Below are 23,820 nucleotides of genomic sequence, written 5' to 3'. Positions count from 1 at the left end.
GGCAGTATTATGATAAAAGTCGTCATTTTACTCAACGCAAGTCAACATTTTACAAGAAAAAGTGAACATTTGTGCAATATTATGATAAAAGTTGGAATTTTACGCAATAACAGTCGCAATTTTACAAGAAAAGCTTACAATTTAGGCAATTTTGTGAAAAGAGGCGTCATTTTACTCAACAAAAGTCACAATTTTTTAAGAAAACTTAAAAATTTGGGCAATATTATAATAACAATAATTTGAATTTTACTCAAGAAATGTCACTGTTTTCCAAGAACAAAAAAAAAAGGGCAATATTGTGATAAAAGTCAGAATTTTATATGACAAATGTCACCGTTTTGCATTAAAAAGTAATACTTTTACATAAAAAAGTAACAATTTTACATGAAAACGTAATACATTTCGGAGAAAATATTGCAATATTACATAAACAGAAATAATATGAGACATTTTTCCCAATTATAAGAATAAAGTGGACACAGTGAGAAAAAGACTGCTTTTAGTTATTTGTTGTACTTTTGTATTTTTTGTTGGTAATTGTTTTTTTAATCTTAATTACTTACTTCAAGTTATTACAGTATGTTTTTATATACAGTAAATATTTTATTTATTTAAAAAAAAAAAAACATTTTGGCCAAAGAGGGTGCATTTCAATTTCTTAAACACACACACACACACACACACACACACACACACACACACACACACACACACACACACACACACATTCTTGTGTTACCTTCGTCACCAGCCTTTCTAGACATATAAAGATTTGTATTGTCAACATTAATAATATATACATACTATGCAAATATAAAAAAGCTTGTTGTGAAAAAAGAGTTGGAATTTCACAAGAAAAAGGTCACAATTTCACAAGGAAAACTTAGAATGTTGGCAGTATTATGATAAAAGTCGTCATTTTACTCAACGCAAGTCAACATTTCACAAGAAAAAGTGAACATTTGTGCAATATTATGATAAAAGTTGGAATTTTACGCAATAACAGTCGCAATTTGACAAGAAAAGCTTAAAATTTAGGCAATTTTGTGAAAAGAGGGCGTAATTTTACTCAACAAAAGTCACAATTTTTGAAGAAAACTTAAAAATTTTGGCAATATTATAATAACAATAATTTGAATTTTACTCCAAAAATGTCACTGTTTTCCAAGAACAACAAAAAAATGGGCAATATTGTGATAAAAGTCAGAATTTTATATGACAAATGTCACCGTTTTGCATTAAAAAGTAATACTTTTACATAAAAAGTAACAATTTTACATGAAAACGTAATACATTTCGGAGAAAATATTGCAATATTACATAAACAGAAATAATATGAGACATTTTTCCCAATTATAAGAATAAAGTGGACACAGTGAGAAAAAGACTGCTTTTAGTTATTTGTTGTACTTTTGTATTTTTTGTTGGTAATTGTTTTTTTAATCTTAATTACTTACTTCAAGTTATTACAGTATGTTTTTATATACAGTAAATATTTTATTTATTTAAAAAAAAAAACATTTTGGCCAAAGACGGTGCATTTCAATTTCTTAAACACACACACACACACACACACACACACACACACACACACACACACACACACACACACACACACTTATTGTCCTCCTGTAAAGTGAGAAGACGCTGAGGTCGAAGGTTAGTCTTCTCGCCTCCTTTCACTGAACTGCAGGGGCCAGAGATTAGCCGCCTTTTTCCCGGCCGACTCCAGGTGGCAGTAGTCACCTGCCGAGAGCTTTATTAGGGAGTAATTCGAATGATGTATGGGAGCGTCTGCATCCATCCGCATCCATTTTCCTCCAAGATGACTGTTTGATAGAAGAAGTATCAAATTAGGGGCGCACATCGCTCATATGCACCTCAGCATTTACTCATTTATCATCAGCTGCCTGTGAGACTCCGTCAGGCACAAGATGTATGTTGCATGTAAATCACCAACGTGTGTGTGTGTGTGTCTGCGTGTGTGTGTGTGTGTGTGGGGGGGGGGGGGGGGGGGGGGATGCTCGCAAGAAAATCCATACACAGTGGTGGTCACAAGTGTACATACACTTGTAAAGAACATGATGTCATGGCTGTGTTGACTTTACAATCATTTCTACAACTCTTATTTGTTTTTGATGTAGTGATTGGAGCACATACTTGTTGCTCACAAAAAACATTCATGAAGTTTGCTTCTTTGATGAATTTACTATGTGTCTACTGTAAATGTGAGGGTGAAAAGTATACATACAGCAATGTTAATATTTGCTTCCTTGGCAAGTTGACCTGCAATAAGGCACTTTTGGTAGCCATCCACAAGCTTCTGCTTGACCACTTGACCACTAAATTGCTGCAGTTCAGCTAAATGTGTTGCTTTTCTGACATGGACTTGTTTCTTCAGCATTGTCCACACTTTGGGAAGGCCATTCTAAAACCTTCATTCTAGCCTGATTTAGCCATTCCTTTACCACTTTTGAGGTGTGTTTGGGGTCATTGTCCTGTTGGAACACCCAACTGCGCCCAACCTCCGGGCTGATGATTTTAGCTTGTCCTGAACAATTTGGAGCTAATCCTCCTTTTTCATTGTCCCATTTAAAGCAGCAGTTCCATTGTGGGAATTTTTCCAGTTCATTAAACAACTTTGTTTTTTTGTCCTGATTAAGAGGAATTATTTGACGGTTGAAAAGTAGTCGCCAGAAAAAAGGGTGGAAATAGGGCTTTGCAAAACCTGGAATTCTGGAAAATTCTGGGATTTTTTTGAACTTGGAAAAATGATAGTTTGAATGTCCAGGATGGTGGAATGTGTTGAAGGTGGAATGGTTGGATTGGGGTGAAAAATGTGGAAATTGTGCAACTTGGAAAAATGTCCCATTCATTTTGAATGGGGGGAAAAATGTCCCTGAAAACTGGGAATTCTTGGAAATCCGGGAATTTTTTTTTTAATTGTTGAAGGAGAGCACACCATTTTGAAAATGTTGAATATTTTGGCGTTGAATCGGATGAAAAATTGTGAAACTTTGAAAAATGTCCCATTGATGTCCCATGAAAATGTGGACATTTTGGGAAAAGTGTGATTTTTTTTTTTAGAAAATGTTAAGACTTGAGTTTGGAGCTAATCCTCCTTTTTCATTGTCCCATTTAAAGCAGCAGTTCCATTGTGGGAATTTTTCCAGTTCAACAAACAACTTTGTTTTTTTGTCCTGATTAAGAGGAATTATTTGACGGTTGAAAAGTAGTCGCCAGAAAAAAAGGGTGGAAATAGGGCTTTGCAAAACCTGGAATTCTGGAAAATTCTGGAATTTTTTTGAACTTGGAAAAATGATAGTTTGAATGTCCAGGATGAGTGGACATTCATGTGTTGAAGGTGGAATGGTTGGATTGGGGTGAAAAATGTGGCAATTGTGCAACTTGGAAAAATGTCCCATTCATTTAGAATGGGGGAAAAATGTCCCTGAAAACTGGGAATTTTTGGAAATCCGGGAATTTTTTTTTTAGTTGTTGAAGGAGAGCACACCATTTTGAAAATGTTGAATGTTTTGGCGTTGGAACGGTTTGAATCGGATGAAAAATTGCGAAACTTTGAAAAATGTCCCATGAAAATGTGGACATTTTGGGAAAAGTGGGATTTTTTTTAGAAAATGTTAAGACTTGAGTTTGGAGCTAATCCTCCTTTTTCATTGTCCCATTTAAAGCAGCAGTTCCATTGTGGGAATTTTTCCAGTTCATTAAACAACTTTGTTTTTTTGTCCTGATTAAGAGGAATTATTTGACGGTTGAAAAGTAGTCGCCAGACAAAAAGGGTGGAAATAGGGCTTTGCAAAACCTGGAATTCTGGAAAATTCTGGAATTTTTTTGAACTTGGAAGAATGATAGTTTGAATGTCCAGGATGGTGGACATTCATGTGTTGAAGGTGGAATGGTTGGATTGGGTTGAAAAATGTGGAAATTGTGCAACTTGGAAAAATGTCCCATTCATTTTGAATGGGGGAAAAATGTCCCTGAAAACTGGGAATTCTTGGAAATCCGGGAATTTTTTTTTTAATTGTTGAAGGAGAGCACACCATTTTGAAAATGTTGAATATTTTGGCGTTGAATCGGATGAAAAATTGTGAAACTTTGAAAAATGTCCCATTGATGTCCCATGAAAATGTGGACATTTTGGGAAAAGTGTGATTTTTTTTAGAAAATGTTAAGACTTGAGTTTGGAGCTAATCCTCCTTTTTCATTGTCCCATTTAAAGCAGCAGTTCCATTGGCAGCAAAACAGGCCCAGAGCATAATACTACCACCACCATGCTTGACGGTAGGCATGGTGTTCCTGGGATTAAAGGCCTCACCTTTTCTCCTCCAAACATATTGCTGGGTATTGTGGCCAAACAGCTCCATAGTTTGCCCTGTTATTCTTATTTAATTATGGAAAGGAATTGTTGTTATGCAGTAATTATTTAAATACTATTATTATATCGATCGATACCGATAATTATTGAAACTGTTTTTGACCTATGGAAAATAAGGAGCAGAAGAAAAATACATTTGATTGTAAATGTAACTTCCTGTGATTCCCTCAGCTATCAAGGCCTGAAAGGAAATGTCAACACAAACATGAAAACACTCCAACAATGTCACCAAAATAGTCAAATCACATTCAACACTTAACTATAATCTCTTAAAAATAAGGAATATGTAAGAAATGCTTCATAAAGTGTTAGAAAATAGTGTGGAAATGTCAACAGAGAGCAACCTGAGAAGAACCATTTCCTGCAGGTTCAGTGGCAGGAAGTTACAGCAGTGCTCTAAAGGGTGAGCTAAGGTGGTGTGGTGTTAGCGGTCTTGCCTTGCATCATGCACACACCACATCGGTCTGACTACGCTCCCTTTGAAAACATACACAAACGGACCTCTTTGATCCACAATTTCTTCATCGTGACTTTCTCTTCTCACTCCATGCAAACGTGATAGTGGATACTGTCACCTGATTGGCTGTTAACGTGTCACTCTCACTGAGCACTTCCTGCGTTGCTAGGTTACCAGAGAGCGAGTGTCTTTGTTCATGCAACCGACCTCGCTTCTATACTCCCGCTTTTTTACAACAACAAACAATCAAATCAAACACACTTTTCTATTGATATCAATGACGTGTCTATCGCGATATATGTTGATATCGTTGTAGTTCATAATCATAGGAAAGATAAATCCTACTCCGCTTTTTGCTGAGAGGAGCTCAGTTTAAAAAAACATGACTTTTCCTGTTTTTCATAGATTGTATTTTCTGGCCTTGTCCGTGTAGAAAACAGCAAAAGTGGTGATTGTGACCCGGCTGAGAGGCAACACTGACCAAGAGTGGAGAAATAATCCTCTTTTTCAAACTTCTCTCCTCCTCTCCATTGACAGATCAATCGAGCGCCGAGCTTTGGGACGGATCAGAAGATTGATTTGGACGTGAAGAGAGGAGTTCTGCTGGGCGCTCTGAAACTGCTCAACATCAGGTAATCTTCTCCTTTCTTTTCAACTGTTTCAATAAGACAACCTCAGGCTTTATTTGAGGGGTTTCACAGCACACCCCTAAAGTCCACTACGTTTGTCTGAGTCCAAACTTGTTGACTTGGGGGCCGCATTGGGATAAAAAACTTCATGTAAAGTATATTGCCAATATGATGTGGCTCCACCTTTTGCTTCAACTCTTCTGGGAAGGCTGTCCACAAGGTGGTGTTTATAGCAATTTTCCACCATTCTTCCAAAATTGGTGAGGTCACGCACTGATGTTGGTGGAGAAGGCCTGGCTCTCAGTCTCCGTTCTAATTCATCCCAAAGGTGTTCTATCCGGTTCAGGTCAGGACTCTGTGCAGGCCAGTCAAGTTGAGTCACATGTTCAGCATCAATGATTGTCGACACTGCTCCTGAGTCACATGTTCAGCATCAATGATTGTCGACACTGCCCCTGAGTCACATGTTGACCATCAATGATTGTCGACACTGCTCCTGAGTCACATGTTCACCATCAATGATTGTCGACACTGCTCCTGAGTCACATGTTCACCATCAATGATTGTTGACACTGCTCCTGAGTCACATGTTCACCATCAATGATTGTTGACACTGCCCCTGAGTCACATGTTCACCATCAATGATTGATGGTGAACTATTCCTTCAACAACAACAACACTACTAATCATCGCAGACTTCATGAGAGACAAGAAACATAATAAATCAATCACTTACTGTACAATGTCTGCTCTCACTGGGATAATTTTTTAATGTTTATTGTACTCTCATTAGCTGCGTTGTTAGCCGCCTCTTACTTGCCATATTTTACGAATGAGAAAAAAAAAGAAAAATATTGTGTTGTTGTCTTAAAGATTGTGAATGATTGTGAAACACTCCAAAAGAAAAGTGCATGTGTTGTGTTGTGTTGTGTTGTTTTGACTCACATTTGTTGTCGTGCTCGTAGAGCCAGCGATAAAAAACGCAACCTGGCCCAGCAGAAAGCCGAGGCCCAGAGGCGTCTCTACGGCCACGGATCTGTGAAGAAGCTCTCGGCTGCGTCCTCGGACTGGGAGAGACAGCGGCACACCTTGGAGCGAAGGCGGGAAGAGCTCGTAAGTTGTCCACAAATGAAACCCTTTCAAGCTTGTGCGGATAAAAAGATACAAAGATTGGAAAATGCACAAATAACTAGAATTTGCAAACTGCCGAGACGCGTGAGTGAAATGTGAAGTGAAGTGCTTGATTGTCCAGGCTGAGTGGAGAGTGTGGGTGTTGGAACACTTCCAATCGGTTGAGAAATGTGGGAATTGTGCAAGTTAGAAAAATGGCCCATTAATTTTCTATGGGGGGAAATTCCTGGAAATTTTGGAACAACCAGGAATTTTGGGAAAGGGAAAATGTTTTGCCTTCGAGATCTCGGAAGAGTAGTGTGTGTGTGGATGGTTGAAAGGTCCGAATCATTCGAATGGGAAAATCCTGGAAATTTGGGAATTTCGTGAAAATCTGGAATTTTTGCACATATTGATACTAGCACAACTGTCCTAGATGATATGAATGGGTTTGTGTTGGAATTTTTCCAATCGGTTGAAAAATGTTGACGAAGTACAGTTTGAATTGAGAATTGGTATTTCGGAATTCCTGGAATTTTGGGAAAATCGTGAATTCGTACAAAAATTTAAATGATTAACATTTGTTATCCCAACTATGAGGAATGTTTTGAAGGTGGAATGGTCAAAAACGGTTAAAAAATGTGCACTCTGAAAACTTTCCAGGAAGAGGTGAAAATATGGCAATGGAAAACCGGGAATTCTGGGAAGTCCTGGAATTTTTTTGAACTTGGGAAATAGTAGGTTGAAGAGAGTGGGTGTTGGAACACTTCCAATCGGTTGAGAAATGTGGGAATTGTGCAAGTTAGAAAAATGGCCCATTAATTTTCTATGGGGGGAAATTCCTGGAAATTTTGGAACAACCAGGAATTTTGGGAAAGGGAAAATGTTTTGCCTTCGAGATCTCGGAAGAGTAGTGTGTGTGTGGATGGTTGAAAGGTCCGAATCATTCGAATGGGAAAATCCTGGAAATTTGGGAATTTCGTGAAAATCTGGAATTTTTGCACATATTGATACTAGTACAACTGTCCTAGATGATATGAATGGGTTTGTGTTGGAATTTTTCCAATCGGTTGAAAAATGTTGACGAAGTACAGTTTGAATTGAGAATTGGTATTTCGGAATTCCTGGAATTTTGGGAAAATCGTGAATTCGTACAAAAATTTAAATGATTAACATTTGTTATCCCAACTATGATGAATGTTTTGAAGGTGGAATGGTCAAAAACGGTTAAAAAATGTGCACTCTGAAAACTTTCCAGGAAGAGGTGAAAATATGGCAATGGAAAACCGGGAATTCTGGGAAGTCCTGGAATTTTTTTGAACTTGGGAAATAGTAGGTTGAAGAGAGTGGGTGTTGGAACACTTCCAATCGGTTGAGAAATGTGGGAATTGTGCAAGTTAGAAAAATGGCCCATTAATTTTCTATGGGGGGAAATTCCTGGAAATTTTGGAACAACCAGGAATTTTGGGAAAGGGAAAATGTTTTGCCTTCGAGATCTCGGAAGAGTAGTGTGTGTGTGGATGGTTGAAAGGTCCGAATCATTCGAATGGGAAAATCCTGGAAATTTGGGAATTTCGTGAAAATCTGGAATTTTTGCACATATTGATACTAGTACAACTGTCCTAGATGATATGAATGGGTTTGTGTTGGAATTTTTCCAATCGGTTGAAAAATGTTGACGAAGTACAGTTTGAATTGAGAATTGGTATTTCGGAATTCCTGGAATTTTGGGAAAATCGTGAATTCGTACAAAAATTTAAATGATTAACATTTGTTATCCCAACTATGAGGAATGTTTTGAAGGTGGAATGGTCAAAAACGGTTAAAAAATGTGCACTCTGAAAACTTTCCAGGAAGAGGTGAAAATATGGCAATGGAAAACCGGGAATTCTGGGAAGTCCTGGAATTTTTTTGAACTTGGGAAATAGTAGGTTGAAGAGAGTGGGTGTTGGAACAGTTCCAATCGGTTGAGAAATGTGGGAATTGTGCAAGTTAGAAAAATGGACCATTCATTTTCTATGTGGGGAAATTCCTGGAAATTTTGGAACAACTGGGAATTTTGGGAAAGGGAAAATGTTTTGCCTTCGAGATCTCGGAAGAGTAGTGTGTGTGTGGATGGTTGAAAGGTCTGAATCATTCGAATGGGAATTTCCTGGAAATTTGGGAATTTTGTGAAAATCTGGAATTTTTGCACATATTGATACTAGCACAACTGTCCTAGATGATATGAATGGGTTTGTGTTGGAAGTTTTCCAATCGGTTGAAAAATGTTGACAAAGTACAGTTTGAATTGAGAATTGGTCATTCGGAATTCCTGGAATTTTGGGAAAATCGTGAATTCGTACGAAAATAAAAATGATTAACATTTGTTATCCCAACTATGAGGAATGTTTTGAAGGTGGAATGGGCAAAAACGGTTAAAAAATGTGCACTCTGAAAACTTTCCAGGAAGATGTGAAAATATGGCAATGGAAAACCTGGAATTCTGGAATTCCTGGAATTGTTTTGAACTTGTAAAATAGTAGTTTATTTGTCCAGGCTGAGTGGAGAGTGTGGGTGTTGGAACAGTTCCTCTTTGACATCTTCTACATCTTCTACATCTTTTACATCTTCTACATCTTCTACATCTTAGACATCTTTTACATCTTCTACATCTTTTACATCTCCATGTGGCTCACAATTACATTAGTACAACTCACATATATATGTATGTATGTATATTAGTACAACTCACATATATGTATGTATGTATATTAGTACAACTCACATATATATGTATGTATGTATATTAGTACAACTCACATATATATGTATGTATGTATATTAGTACAACTCACATATATATGTATGTATATTAGTACAACTCACATATATATGTATGTATGTATATTAGTACAACTCACATATATATGTATGTATGTATATTAGTACAACTCACATATATGTATGTATGTATATTAGTACAACTCACATATATATGTATGTATATTAGTACAACTCACATATATGTATGTATGTATATTAGTACAACTCACATATATGTATGTATGTATATTAGTACAACTCACATATATATGTATGTATATTAGTACAACTCACATATATATGTATGTATGTATATTAGTACAACTCACATATATATGTATGTATATTAGTACAACTCACATATATATGTATGTATATTAGTACAACTCACATATATATGTATGTATGTATATTAGTACAACTCACATATATATGTATGTATGTATATTAGTACAACTCACATATATATGTATGTATGTATGTATGTATATTAGTACAACTCACATATATATGTATGTATGTATATTAGTACAACTCACATATATATGTATGTATGTATATTAGTACAACTCACATATATATGTATGTATGTATGTATATTAGTACAACTTACATATATATGTATGTATGTATATTAGTACAACTCACATATATGTATGTATGTATGTATATTAGTACAACTCACATATATGTATGTATGTATATTAGTACAACTCACATATATATGTATGTATGTATATTAGTACAACTTACATATATATGTATGTATGTATATTAGTACAACTCACATATATGTATGTATGTATGTATATTAGTACAACTCACATATATATGTATGTATATTAGTACAACTCACATATATGTATGTATGTATATTAGTACAACTCACATATATGTATGTATGTATATTAGTACAACTCACATATATATGTATGTATATTAGTACAACTTACATATATATGTATGTATGTATATTAGTACAACTCACATATATGTATGTATGTGTGTATATTAGTACAACTCACATATATATGTATGTATATTAGTACAACTCACATATATGTATGTATGTATATTAGTACAACTCACATATATGTATGTATATTAGTACAACTCACATATATGTATGTATGTATGTATATTAGTACAACTCACATATATATGTATGTATGTATATTAGTACAACTCACATATATGTATGTATGTATATTAGTACAACTCACATATATGTATGTATGTATGTATGTATGTATATTAGTACAACTCACATATATGTATGTATGTATATTAGTACAACTCACATATATGTATGTATGTATATAAGTACAACTCACATATATATGTATGTATGTATATTAGTACAACTCACATATATGTATGTATGTATATTAGTACAACTCACATATATGTATGTATGTATATTAGTACAACTCACATATATATGTATGTATGTATATTAGTACAACTCACATATATATGTATGTATATTAGTACAACTCACATATATGTATGTATATTAGTACAACTCACATATATATGTATGTATGTATATTAGTACAACTCACATATATGTATGTATGTATATTAGTACAACTCACATATGTATGTATGTATGTATATTAGTACAACTCACATATATATGTATGTATATTAGTACAACTCACATATATGTATGTATGTATGTATATTAGTACAACTCACATATATATGTATGTATGTATATTAGTACAACTCACATATATGTATGTATGTATATTAGTACAACTCACATATATGTATGTATATTAGTACAACTCACATATATATGTATGTATGTATATTAGTACAACTCACATATATGTATGTATGTATATTAGTACAACTCACATATATGTATGTATGTATATTAGTACAACTCACATATATATGTATGTATGTATGTATATTAGTACAACTCACATATTAGTACAACTCACATATATGTATGTATGTATATTAGTACAACTCACATATATATGTATGTATGTATATTAGTACAACTCACATATATATGTATGTATATTAGTACAACTCACATATATGTATGTATGTACATTAGTACAACTCACATATATATGTATGTATGTATATTAGTACAACTCACATATATATGTATGTATGTATGTATATTAGTATGTGTGTGCAAGACAAGTAGTATTATTAGGTCATTAAAGTGAGAGAGTGGTCTCTACTGTCACTACTTCACGCCTCGCACACGCCAACATTTGCATTTCAATGAGGCGGCAATCAGAGTGTCGCTTTTTGGGAGGTTTGAAGTGCGTCTGATGTCACCTCACTTAAGTACACTGATGTCACCTCACTTAAGTACACTGATGTCACCTCCCTAGAGTGCTCACCGTCTGGCAGGAGAACTTTGCTTAGTGGTGAGACCGCCATGACGGTCTACTAGGCTTGTACGGTACAGTACCGCGATACTAATGAATCATATTCGGTACTATACCGCCTCTAAAAAGTATCGCCCCCCCCTGTTGTCGTCACGTCATGACATTGCTGGTTGTGCAAGCAGAGGAGCATGTTGGGCAGCGCACACACACAGAGTACTTACAAGCAGACACAGTGTGTAGACAGAAAAGGGAGAATTTTGGTGTAAAAAGTCAAGATAAAGTTGAAGTTATAACACTGAAACACCCTCAAGAAGAGCTGCTTTAACACATGGCTAGCTTGCTAGCGGCTAACATCCATCCACAGTGTTTTAGCTACTTCTAAATCACTAATCCTGGTCTCCATGGCGACAAATAAAGTCAGTTTCTTCCAAGTAGCATAATCACTGGAGGGCGAGGAATAGCTAAACATGCTTCACTACACACCGTAGGAGGATACAATAGCTCACCACCGTCACAATGTAAACAAATGCCATGGGTGGATCTACACCTGTCATCCACTGTAATGATACCAAGTACAGGCATGTATCTAGTCGATACTAATACTATTACATCGATATTTTTTCACATCACAAAATCTTTTTTTGTGTTTTTTAAATGTATATTATGTTTATAAAGTCAGTAAATATGTCCCTGGACACATGAGGACTTTGAATATGACCAATGTATGATCCTGTAACTACTTGGTATCACATCCATACCTAAATGTGTGGTATCATCCAAAACGAATGTCAAGTATCGAAGAAGAGAAGAATAAGTGATTATTACTTTTTAACAGAAGTGCAGACTAATTAGGAGTCTTTGTTTGTTTACTTACTACTAAAAGACAAGTTGTCTAGTATGTTATTAAGGACTAAGTGACAATAATAAACATATGTTTCATGTACACTAACATTTGTTGTTCAAATAAAAACAATAATGGCATTTTTTTGTGGTCCCCTTTATTTAGAAAAGTATCGAAAAGTATCGAAATGCATTTTGGTACCGGCATGGGGACAACACTTTGATCTACTCATGTTGGCTCCTAAAACAACTATAGTGGTCAGCAGGATGCCCACAAGAGAGAAGATCAAAGATCAACATGTGGTATCAGTGTGATGCACGGGAGGGGAAATATGGTTAAAGATGCTGATACAGGACCATTTTAGCTCTTGTCCTCGTCCTTCAACCAGGAAGTAGGGCTGACCCCAGTATTGATATCACACATTTGTCCGATATTCAAAAACAAACCAATGATATCAGCTTGCATGTAAAATCTCCGTTGTGAGCGCTCCAATACTAGCAGTCCTGCAGACTGTTTACTTGTGTAATATCATGTGCGATACTAGCAGTCCAGAGTGTTTACTTGTGTGATATCATGTGCGATACAAGCAGTCCTGCAGACTGGTTACTTGTGTGATATCATGTGCGATACTAGCAGTCCAGAGTGTTTACTTGTGTGATATCATGTGCGATACAAGCAGTCCTGCAGAGTGTTTACTTGTGTGTGATATCATGTGCGATACAAGCAGTCCTGCAGTGTTTACTTGTGTGTGATATCATGTGCGATACAAGCAGTACCGCAGTGTTTACTTGTGTGTGATATCATGTGCGATACAAGCAGTCCTGCAGAGTGTTTACTTGTGTGTGATATCATGTGCGATACAAGCAGTACTGCATTGTTTACTTGTGTGTGATATCATGTGCGATACAATCAGCCCTGCAGTGTGTTTACTTGTGTGTGATATCATGTGCGATACAAGCAGTCCTGCAGAGTGTTTACTTGTGTGTGATATCATGTGCGATACAAGCAGTCCTGCAGAGTGTTTACTTGTGTGTGATATCATGTGCGATACAAGCAGTACTGCATTGTTTACTTGTGTGTGATATCATGTGTGATACAATCAGCCCTGCAGTGTGTTTACTTGTGTGTGATATCATGTGCGATACAAGCAGTCCTACAGAGTGTTTACTTGTGTGTGATATCATGTGCAATACAAGTAGTCCTGCAGAGTGTTTACTTGTGTGATACCATGTGCGATACAAGCAGTCCTGCAGAGTGTTTACTTGTGTGTGATATCATGTGCGATACAAGCAGTCCTGCAGAGTGTTTACTGGTGTGTGATAGCATGTGCGATACAAGCAGTACCGCAGTGTTTACTTGTGTGTGATATCATGTGCGATACAAGCAGTCCTGCAGAGTGTTTACTTGTGTGTGATATCATGTGCGATACAAGCAGTCCTGCAGAGTGTTTACTTGTGTGTGATATCATGTGCGATACAAGCAGTCCTGCAGAGTGTTTACTTGTGTGATACCATGTGCGATACAAGCAGTACTGCAGCGTGTTTACCTGTGTGTGATATCATGTGCGATACAAGCAGTCCTGCAGAATGTTTACTTGTGTGTGATATCATGTGCGATACAAGCAGTACTGCAGTGTTTACTTGTGTGTGATATCATGTGCGATACAAGCAGTCCTGCAGAGTGTTTACTTGTGTGTGATATCATGTGCGATACAAGCAGTAATGCAGTGTTTACTTGTGTGTGATATCATGTGCGATACAATCAGCCCTGCAGTGTGTTTACTTGTGTGTGATATCATGTGCGATACAAGCAGTCCTGCAGAGTGTTTACTTGTGTGTGATATCATGTGCAATACAAGCAGTCCTGCAGAGTGTTTACTTGTGTGTGATATCATGTGCGATACAAGCATTACCGCAGTGTTTACTTGTGTGTGATATCATGTGCGATACAAGCAGTCCTGCAGAGTGTTTACTTGTGTGTGATATCATGTGCGATACAAGCAGTACTGCATTGTTTACTTGTGTGTGATATCATGTGCGATACAATCAGCCCTGCAGTGTGTTTACTTGTGTGTGATATCATGTGCGATACAAGCAGTCCTGCAGCGTGTTTACTTGTGTGCGATATCATGTGCGATACAAGAAGTCCTGCAGAGTGTTTACTTGTGTGATATGATGTGCGATACAAGCAGTACTGCAGCGTGTTTACCTGTGTGTGATATCATGTGCGATACAATCAGCCCTGCAGTGTGTTTACTTGTGTGTGATATCATGTGCGATACAAGCAGTCCTGCAGAGTGTTTACTTGTGTGTGATATCATGTGCGATACAAGCAGTCCTGCAGAGTGTTTACTTGTGTGTGATATCATGTGCGATACAAGCAGTAATGCAGTGTTTACTTGTGTGTGATATCATGTGCGATACAAGCAGTAATGCAGTGTTGACTTGTGTGTGATATCATGTGCGATACAAGCAGTAATGCAGTGTTGACTTGTGTGTGATATCATGTGCGATACAAGCAGTCCTGCAGAGTGTTTACTTGTGTGTGATATCATGTGCGATACAAGCAGTACTGCATTGTTTACTTGTGTGCGATATCATGTGCGATACAAGAAGTCCTGCAGAGTGTTTACTTGTGTGATATCATGTGCGATACAAGCAGTACTGCAGCGTGTTTACCTGTGTGTGATATCATGTGCGATACAATCAGCCCTGCAGTGTGTTTACTTGTGTGTGATATCATGTGCGATACAAGCAGTCCTGCAGAGTGTTTACTTGTGTGTGATATCATGTGCGATACAAGCAGTCCTGCAGAGTGTTTACTTGTGTGTGATATCATGTGCGATACAAGCAGTAATGCAGTGTTTACTTGTGTGTGATATCATGTGCGATACAAGCAGTAATGCAGTGTTGACTTGTGTGTGATATCATGTGCGATACAAGCAGTAATGCAGTGTTGACTTGTGTGTGATATCATGTGCGATACAAGCAGTCCTGCAGAGTGTTTACTTGTGTGTGATATCATGTGCGATACAAGCAGTCCTGCAGTGTTGACTTGTATAAAGCTGATAGAGGTAAATGTTCTCCAATCAACACACAATTTATTCTATTTTCAGACCTCCAATTTGAACTTTTGAAGCTCAAGGCAAGTGTTGCCTTAAAGGAGAGATCATATTTGAGGACACAAAGCTAGTTTGGGTGCACAATGTGGGGACTTCAAGTTTGGACTTGGGGAATCTGTGGTGGGCTCTCCTATTTCTGGGGCTGAGGTTGCTGAGGTAGTTAAAAAGCTCCTCGGTGGCAAGGCCCCGGGGGTGGAGGAGATCCGCCCGGAGTTCCTTAAGGCTCTGGATGCTGTCTTGGTTGACAAGACTCTGCAGCATCGCGTGGACATCGGGGGCAGTACCTCTGGATTGGCAGACCGGGGTGGTGGTTCCTCTCTTTAAGAAGGGGAACCGGAGGGTGTGTTCTAACTATCGTGGGATCACACTCCTCAGCCTTCCCGGTAAGGTCTATTCGGGTGTGCTGGAGAGGAGGCTACGCCGGATAGTCCAACCTCGGATTCAGGAGGAACAGTGTGGTTTTCGTCCTGGTGGTGGAACTGTGGACCAGCTCTATACTATCGGCAGGGTCTTTGAGGGTGCATGGGAGTTTGCCCAACCAGTCTACATGTGTTTTGTGGACTTGGAGAAGGCATTGGACCGTGTCCCTCGGGAAGTCCTGTGGGGAGTGCTCAGAGAGTATGGGGTATGGGACTGTCTGATTGTGGCGGTCCGCTCCCTGTATGATCAGTGTCAGAGCTTGGTCCGCATTGCCGGCAGTAAGTCGGACACGTTTCCAGTGAGGGTTGGACTCCGCCAAGGCTGCCCTTTGTCACCCATTCTGTTCTGAACTTTTATGGACAGAATTTCTAGGCGCGGTCAAGGCGTTGAGGGGATCTGGTTTGGTGGCTGCAGGATTAGGTCTCTGCTTTTTGCAGATGATGTGGTCCTGATGGCTTCATCTGGCCAGGATCTTCAGCTCTCACTGGATCGGTTCGCAGCCGAGTGTGAAGCGACTGGGATGAGAATCAGCACCTCCAAGTCTGAGTCCATGGTTCTCGCCCGGAAAAGGGTGGAGTGCCATCTCCGGGTTGGGGAGGAGACCCTGCCCCAAGTGGAGGAGTCCAAGTACCTCGGAGTCTTGTTCACGAGTGAGGGGAGAGTGGATGGTGAGATCGACAGGCGGATCGGTGCGGCGTCTTCAGTAATGTGGACGCTGTATCGATCCGTTGTGGTGAAGAAGGAGCTGAGCCGGAAGGCAAAGCTCTCAATTTACCGGTCGATCTACGTTCCCATCCTCACCTATGGTCATGAGCTTTGGGTTATGACCGAAAGGACAAGATCACGGGTACAAGCGGCCCAAATGAGTTTCCTCCGCCGGGTGGCGGGTCTCTCCCTTAGAGATAGGGTGAGAAGCTCTGCCATCCGGGGGGAGCTCAACGTAAAGCCGCTGCTCCTCCACATGGAGAGGAGCCAGATGAGGTGGTTCGGGCATCTGCTCAGGATGCCACCCGAACACCTCCCTAAGGAGGTGTTTAGGGCACGTCCGACCGGTAGGAGGCCACGGGGAGGACCCAGGACACGTTGGGAAGACTATGTCTCCCGGCTGGCCTGGGAACGCCTCGGGATCCCCCGGGACGAGCTGGACCAAGTGGCTGGGGAGAAGGAAGTCTGGGCTTCCCTGCTTAGGCTGCTGCCCCCGCGACCCAACCTCGGATAAGCAGATGAAGATGGATGTTTGGACTTTTAATGTGTTCATGTTTGGACTTCTCTTGCTTGTTTGGAGCCTGAAAAAACGTAAAGAAGAAAACAAAACATCAATTTCTTTGTGACCTCGCTCATAAAAAGCAGGACAATAATTGTGTCTTCATACCAAGAATTCCTTGTCGTGTTTTCATGTGATCCTTCCCTCCAAGCTCCATTGCAGCTCATTTTATTGTGTGCTTTCTATTCTTCCTCCCAGAAAGAGCGACTGGCTCAGGTCCGCAAGCAGATCTGCAGAGAGGAGCACGAAAAACAACATCTGGGAAACTACCGGTAAGAAAAGTTCCCCCCAGGAGCTCCAGCTGGACTTGACATCACAGCAGCACCCGTAAGCCTGCTAGCCTCAGAGGAGGAGCAACATTTACAACTGTTGGGAGAACATGGACACGTCTCTAAATATATAGAATATCTGGTTTTAGCACTTAAAAAAAAATCATGTAAATGATCAAAATACTTCACTTTTCAGGAAGTGGCCCTGGGTCTAAAATATTAGAAGCTCTCAAAATATAAATAAAATAACGTCAAATACAAACAAAGTTTAGTTAGTTCATTAAAAAATAAAATGATATCATTTGAAAAATGATGATAACAATAACCACTCTGAAATATGTAACTGAACGTTAATGTTTTCATACAGGCAACCTTTTGGACTCACTAGATCGGGGGTCGGCAACCCGCGGCTCTAGAGCCGCATGCGGCTCTTTAGCGCCGCCCTAGTGGCTCTCTGGAGATTTTTCAAAAATGTATGAAGAATGGAAAAAGATGAGGGGGAAAAAAAAAATCAATTTTTTTGTTTTAGTATGGTTTCTGTAGGAGGACAAACATGACACAAACCTCCCTAATTGTTATAAATTACACTGTTTATATTAAATATGCTTCACTGATTCAAGTATTTGGCGAGCGCCGTTTTGTCCTACTTATTTTGGCGGTCCTTGAACTCACCGCATAGTCTGTTTACATGCATAACTTTCTCCGACTTTCTAGGACGTGTTTTATGCCACTTCTTTTTCTGTCTCATTTTGTCCACCACACTTTTAACGTTGTGCATGAGTGCACAAAGGTGAGTTTTGTTGATGTTATTGACTTGTGTGAAGTGCTAATCAGACATATTTGGTCACTGCATGACTGCAAGCTAATCGATGCTAACATGCTATTTAGGCTAGCTATATGTACATATTGCATCATTATGCCTCATTTGTAGCTATATTTGAGCTAATTTAGTTTCCTTTAAGTCTTCTTAATTACATTTATATCTCATGACACATGTAATATGGCTTTTAATTTTTTGCGGCTCCAGACAGATTTGTTTTGTTTTTTTTTGGTCCAATATGGCTCTTTCAACATTTTGGGTTGCCGACCCCTGCACTAGATGATGCAGTTACACAATCATACTATTATTAGTACTATTATTATTCTATTTTTACATGGGAATAAAATAACAGAAAAATAAAAGAAAAATAGCAAAGCAATTATGTAATGAGAAAAAGCTGAAATGTTCCATTTAATAATTAATAACAATGTCACCTTTAACACAACATTTTGTATTTAAATATATATATAATATATGTTTGTAGCATTTGTAAAAAATAAACAAGAAGCCCCCCCCCCCCATACTTCTTTTTTAATATTGGTGGAAAAAGTTTAGACACCCCTGATCTAAAATATTAGAAGCTCTTAAGAAAAAATAAAATCTACTTAAAATGTAAACACATTTTAGTCAGTGAATTAAAAAATAAAATACTAACATGAGTTCATTTGAAAAACAACAATAATCCATCCATCCATCTTCTTCCGCTTATCTCGAGGTCGGGTCGCGGGGGCAGCAGCCTAAGCAGGGAAACCCAGACTTCCCTCTCCCCAGCCACTTGGTCCAGCTCCTCCCGGGGGATCCCGAGGCGTTCCCAGGCCAGCCGGGAGACATAGTCTTCCCAACGTGTCCTGGGTCTTCCCCGTGGCCTCCTACCGGTCGGACGTGCCCTAAACACCTCCTTAGGGAGGCGTTCGGGTGGCATCCTGAGCAGATGCCCGAACCACCTCATCTGGCTCCTCTCCATGTGGAGTAACAATAATGAACGCTGTTGAATATGGAACTGAAGGTTAATATTTAGGGAACATTTTGGACACACTAGCTCAGGGGTCGGCAACCCAAAATGTTGAAAGAGCCATATTGGACCAAAAAAAAAAAAAAAAATCTGTCTGGAGCCGCAACAAATTAAAAGCCATATTACATACAGATAGTGTGTCATGAGATATAAATTGAATTAAGAGGACTTAAAGGAAACTAAATGAGCTCAAATATAGCTACAAATGAGGCATAATGCTGCAATATGTACATATAGCTAGCCTAAATAGCATGTTAGCATCGATTAGCTTGCAGTCATGCAGTGACCAAATATGTCTGATTAGCACTCCACACAAGTCAATAACATCAACAAAACTCACCTTTGTGCACTCATGCACAACGTTAAAAGTTTGGTGGACAAAATGAGACAGAAAAAGAAGTGGCATAAAACACGTCCTAGAAAGTCGGAGAAAGTTATACTTGTAAACAAACTACGGTGAGTTCAAGGACCGCCAAAATTAGTAGGACAAAACTGCGCTCGCCAAATACTCAAATCAGTGAAGCTGAAGCATGTTTAATATAAACAGTGTGCTTTATAACAATTAGGGAGGTTTGTGTCATGTTTGTCCTCCTACAGAAACCATATTAAAACAAAAACTTTTTTTCTTTCCTCATCTTTTTCCATTTTTCATACATTTTTAAAAAAGCTCCAGAGAGCCACTAGGGCGGCGCTAAAGAGCCACATGCGGCTCTAGAGCCGCGGGTTGCCGACCCCTGCACTAGCTTATGCACGATAATTATTATTATTCATTATTAATAATAATAATAATTATGATTACATATGTGTGTATAATAGTGTTGGAGGTAAAAGTACTAATATGACTTATTTTAACACTTTATGAGTGAAGACCCTTTTCGGTCCCCAGGACATTTAGTGTGATTTTTTTTTCCGTCATTGCCCAAAAATCATCATGAAGTAAAAGCAATGTTGTTATGAATGATTGATCTATTTAGTGCTCCAAGTACTTCACAACAGTTTTGGGGGAAAATATTGCATATTTTGTGTATTTTCTATTAAAAAATTTGGGTTTTTGACAAAAAAGGAATAGAAAATAAAAACAATGTTCAGGTTTAATTTTCATGCCATCAGAAAAATCTGTCGTTGATTTATAGATATTTAAGTGTTGAAAGTAAAAATTTAAAAAATTATGTATGAATTTTATTTTTTAACACTTTAAAGACTGAGACCCTTTTGGGTCCCCAGGACCCTTTTGCATATTTGGTGTATTTTTCTATTTAAAAAATAGTGTTTTTGACAAAAAGGGCATAAAAAAACAAAATATTTGTTCAGGTTTAATTTTCATGCCAACAGATAAATCTGTCGTTTGTCTATAGATATTTAAGTTTTGAAAGTAAAAAAAAAAATATTTATGTATATATATCTTATTTTTAACACTTTAAAGACTGAGACCCTTTTGGGTCCCCAGGACCCTTTTGCATATTTGGTGTATTTTCTATTTAAAAAATAGTGTTTTAGACAAAAAGGCATAGAAAATAAAATATTTGTTCAGGTTTAATTTTCATGCCAACAGATACATCTGTCGTTTGTCTATAGATATTTAAGTTTTGAAAGTAAAAACATTATTATTAATGTATGTATCTTATTTTTAACACTTTATGAGTGAAGACCCTTTTGGGCCCCCAGGACCTTTAGTGTGATTTTTGTTTTTTCAAACCGTCATTGCCCAAAAAATTATAATAAAGTAAAAGCAATGTTGTTATGAATGATTGACCTATTTAGTGCTCCAAGTACTTCACAACAAATACTCCACTTTCAACAGTTTTGGGGGGAAAATATTGCATATTTTGTGTATTTTCTATTAAAAAATTAGGGTTTTTGACAAAAAGGGAATAGAAAATAAAAACAATGTTCAGGTTTAATTGTCATGCCATCAGATAAATCTGTCGTTGATTTATAGATATTTAAGTGTTGAAAGTAAAAATTAAAAAAAATATGTATGCATTTTATTTTTAACACTTTAAAGACTGAGACCCTTTTGGGTCCCCAGGACCCTTTTGAATATTTGGTGTATTTTCTATTTAAAAAATAGTGTTTTTGACAAAAAGGGCATAGAAAAACAAAATATTTGTTCAGGTTTAATTTTCATGCCAACAGATAAATCTGTCGTTTGTCTATAGATATTTAAGTTTTGAAAGTAAAAAAATAATATTTATATATATATATCTTATTTTTAGGACTTTAAAGACTGAGACCCTTTTGGGTCCCCAGGACCTTTAGTGTGATTTTTTTTTTTGTTTTTTTTTGTTTTTTTCAAACCGTCATTGCTCATAAAATCATAATGAAGTAAAAGCAATGTTGTTATGAATGATTGACCTATTTAGTGCTCCAAGTACTTCACAACAAATACTCCACTTTCAACAGTTTTGGGGTGGAAATATTGCATATTTTGGGTGTTTTCTCTTTGACAAAAAGGGCATAGAAAACAAACAAACGTGTACAAAAATATCCAAGGAGGGGAACCTTAAAGGATGGACGGGATTTAGGCTAAATAATTATCTGTTTAAGGCGTTATCTGACTTAATATAGACAGGGTCTTAGCCATGTTGTGCTGAGCAGCCTGGACCGCTTCCACATCTTGCATTCAACGCTGACTGTGCTTATTTCTCTCTTACTGACCGTGCTTATTTCTCTCTTACTGACCGTGCTTATTTCTCTCTTACTGATCGTGCTTATTTCTCTCTTACTGACCGTGCTTATTTCACTCTTACTGACCGTGCTTATTTCACTCTTACTGACCGTGCTTATTTCACTCTTACTGACCGTGCTTATTTCTCTCTTACTGACCGTGCTTATTTCTCTCTTACTGATCGTGCTTATTTCTCTCTTACTGACCGTGCTTATTTCTCTCTTACTGACTGTGCTTATTTCACTCTTACTGACTGTGCTTATTTCTCTCTTACTGACCGTGCTTATTTCTCTCTTACTGACCGTGCTTATTTCTCTCTTACTGATCGTGCTTATTTCACTCTTACTGACTGTGCTTATTTCACTCTTACTGACCGTGCTTATTTCACTCTTACTGACTGTGCTTATTTCACTCTTACTGACTGTGCTTATTTCTCTCTTACTGAGCGTGCTTATTTCTCTCTTACTGACCGTGCTTATTTCTCTCTTACTGACTGTGCTTATTTCTCTCTTACTGAGCGTGCTTATTTCACTCTTCCTCCTTCCGATGCCGCGACTAAAGCCAAGCCCGGCAGACGGCACGATGCTTCAAGACGAGCAGGCTATGACGTCTAAAAGGCACAAAGAGAAAGTGAAATAAGACAAGCGTGAGTTAGTTCTGTGAAGGAAGTCTTGCTTTAGTAGAAAGTCGCTGATCAAGTGTTAGCTATTACAAGGTTCTCTCTTTCTCCCGTCCGTCACCTGCCTTTGTTCTCCTTTTTCATTCAAATACGCCTCCATCTTGTAATTTGGATGGTGATGAGGAGCCTCCACCTCTCCTGGCCTTTCCTCATCTTCTCCTCTTCCTCCCTCCTTCAACGCCTACTTTTCTTACCTTTTTTTCTCACTTTTGTCATTTCATTTGTTCTGAGCCGTGTTCTTTTCTTGCACTGACGACCATTCTTTCTGCCTGATACTACACTTCTCCCTCACTATGTCCACCTTTCTCTCTCTCTGTGTGTGTGTGTGTGTGTGTGTGTGTGTGTGTGTGTGTGTGTGTGTGTGTGTGTGTGTGTGTGTGTGTGTGTGTGTGTGTGTGTGTGTGTGTGTGTGTGTGTGTGTGTGTGTGTGTGTGGCCAACAGACGTATTTACCCCCCAGACGACAAGCTGCTGTTGGAGAAGTATGAAAGCCTGCTCTCTGCCGCCTTTCAGACCTTCCTTGCCGGGCGAGCTGCCTCACTTCAGAAGGAAATGAATAATCCTCTGAAACAAATGAAGGCACGTATGTTGGTGGCTGTCACACAGACACACACACACACACACACACACACACACACACACACACACACACACACACACACACACACAGACACACACACACACACACACACACACACACACACACACACACACACACACCTAAAAAAAGATGACATTTCCACACACACATGAAAAAACAACAATATTCATGCTGTTTCTATTACAGTTTCTATCCTGCGTGGAGTTTCACACACAACGACACACAATTGTAACCCGGCAGTGAAGAGCATCATTTCCTAAAGTGAATAAATATTTGTTAAAAAAGTACTTACATTTAGATTCGCAATGTATTATTTGGTATACTATTTATAATAAAGTGTTTTCAAAACAGGCTATAAGTTAGAAA

General features: G+C 38.2%; 1 protein-coding gene across 1 annotated transcript in view; it reads left to right on the top strand.

Moving 5' to 3' along the window:
- Positions 1–23,820, top strand: part of LOC133634980 (tubulin polyglutamylase TTLL7-like) — a 120,647-nt gene that overhangs the window by 26,430 nt on the left and 70,397 nt on the right. The window contains exons 4-7 of the mRNA XM_062027640.1: positions 5,391–5,485; positions 6,448–6,595; positions 17,605–17,678; positions 23,297–23,432. Coding sequence (XP_061883624.1) covers positions 5,391–5,485; positions 6,448–6,595; positions 17,605–17,678; positions 23,297–23,432 — 453 coding nt within the window. The remainder of the gene's footprint in view (positions 1–5,390; positions 5,486–6,447; positions 6,596–17,604; positions 17,679–23,296; positions 23,433–23,820) is intronic.

The sequence above is a fragment of the Entelurus aequoreus genome, linkage group LG19 (assembly GCF_033978785.1).
Source record: "Entelurus aequoreus isolate RoL-2023_Sb linkage group LG19, RoL_Eaeq_v1.1, whole genome shotgun sequence".
Lineage (NCBI taxonomy): Eukaryota > Metazoa > Chordata > Actinopteri > Syngnathiformes > Syngnathidae > Entelurus > Entelurus aequoreus.
The sequence above is the reverse complement of the archived record's forward strand: the minus strand, read 5'-3'. Positions and strand labels throughout refer to the sequence as shown.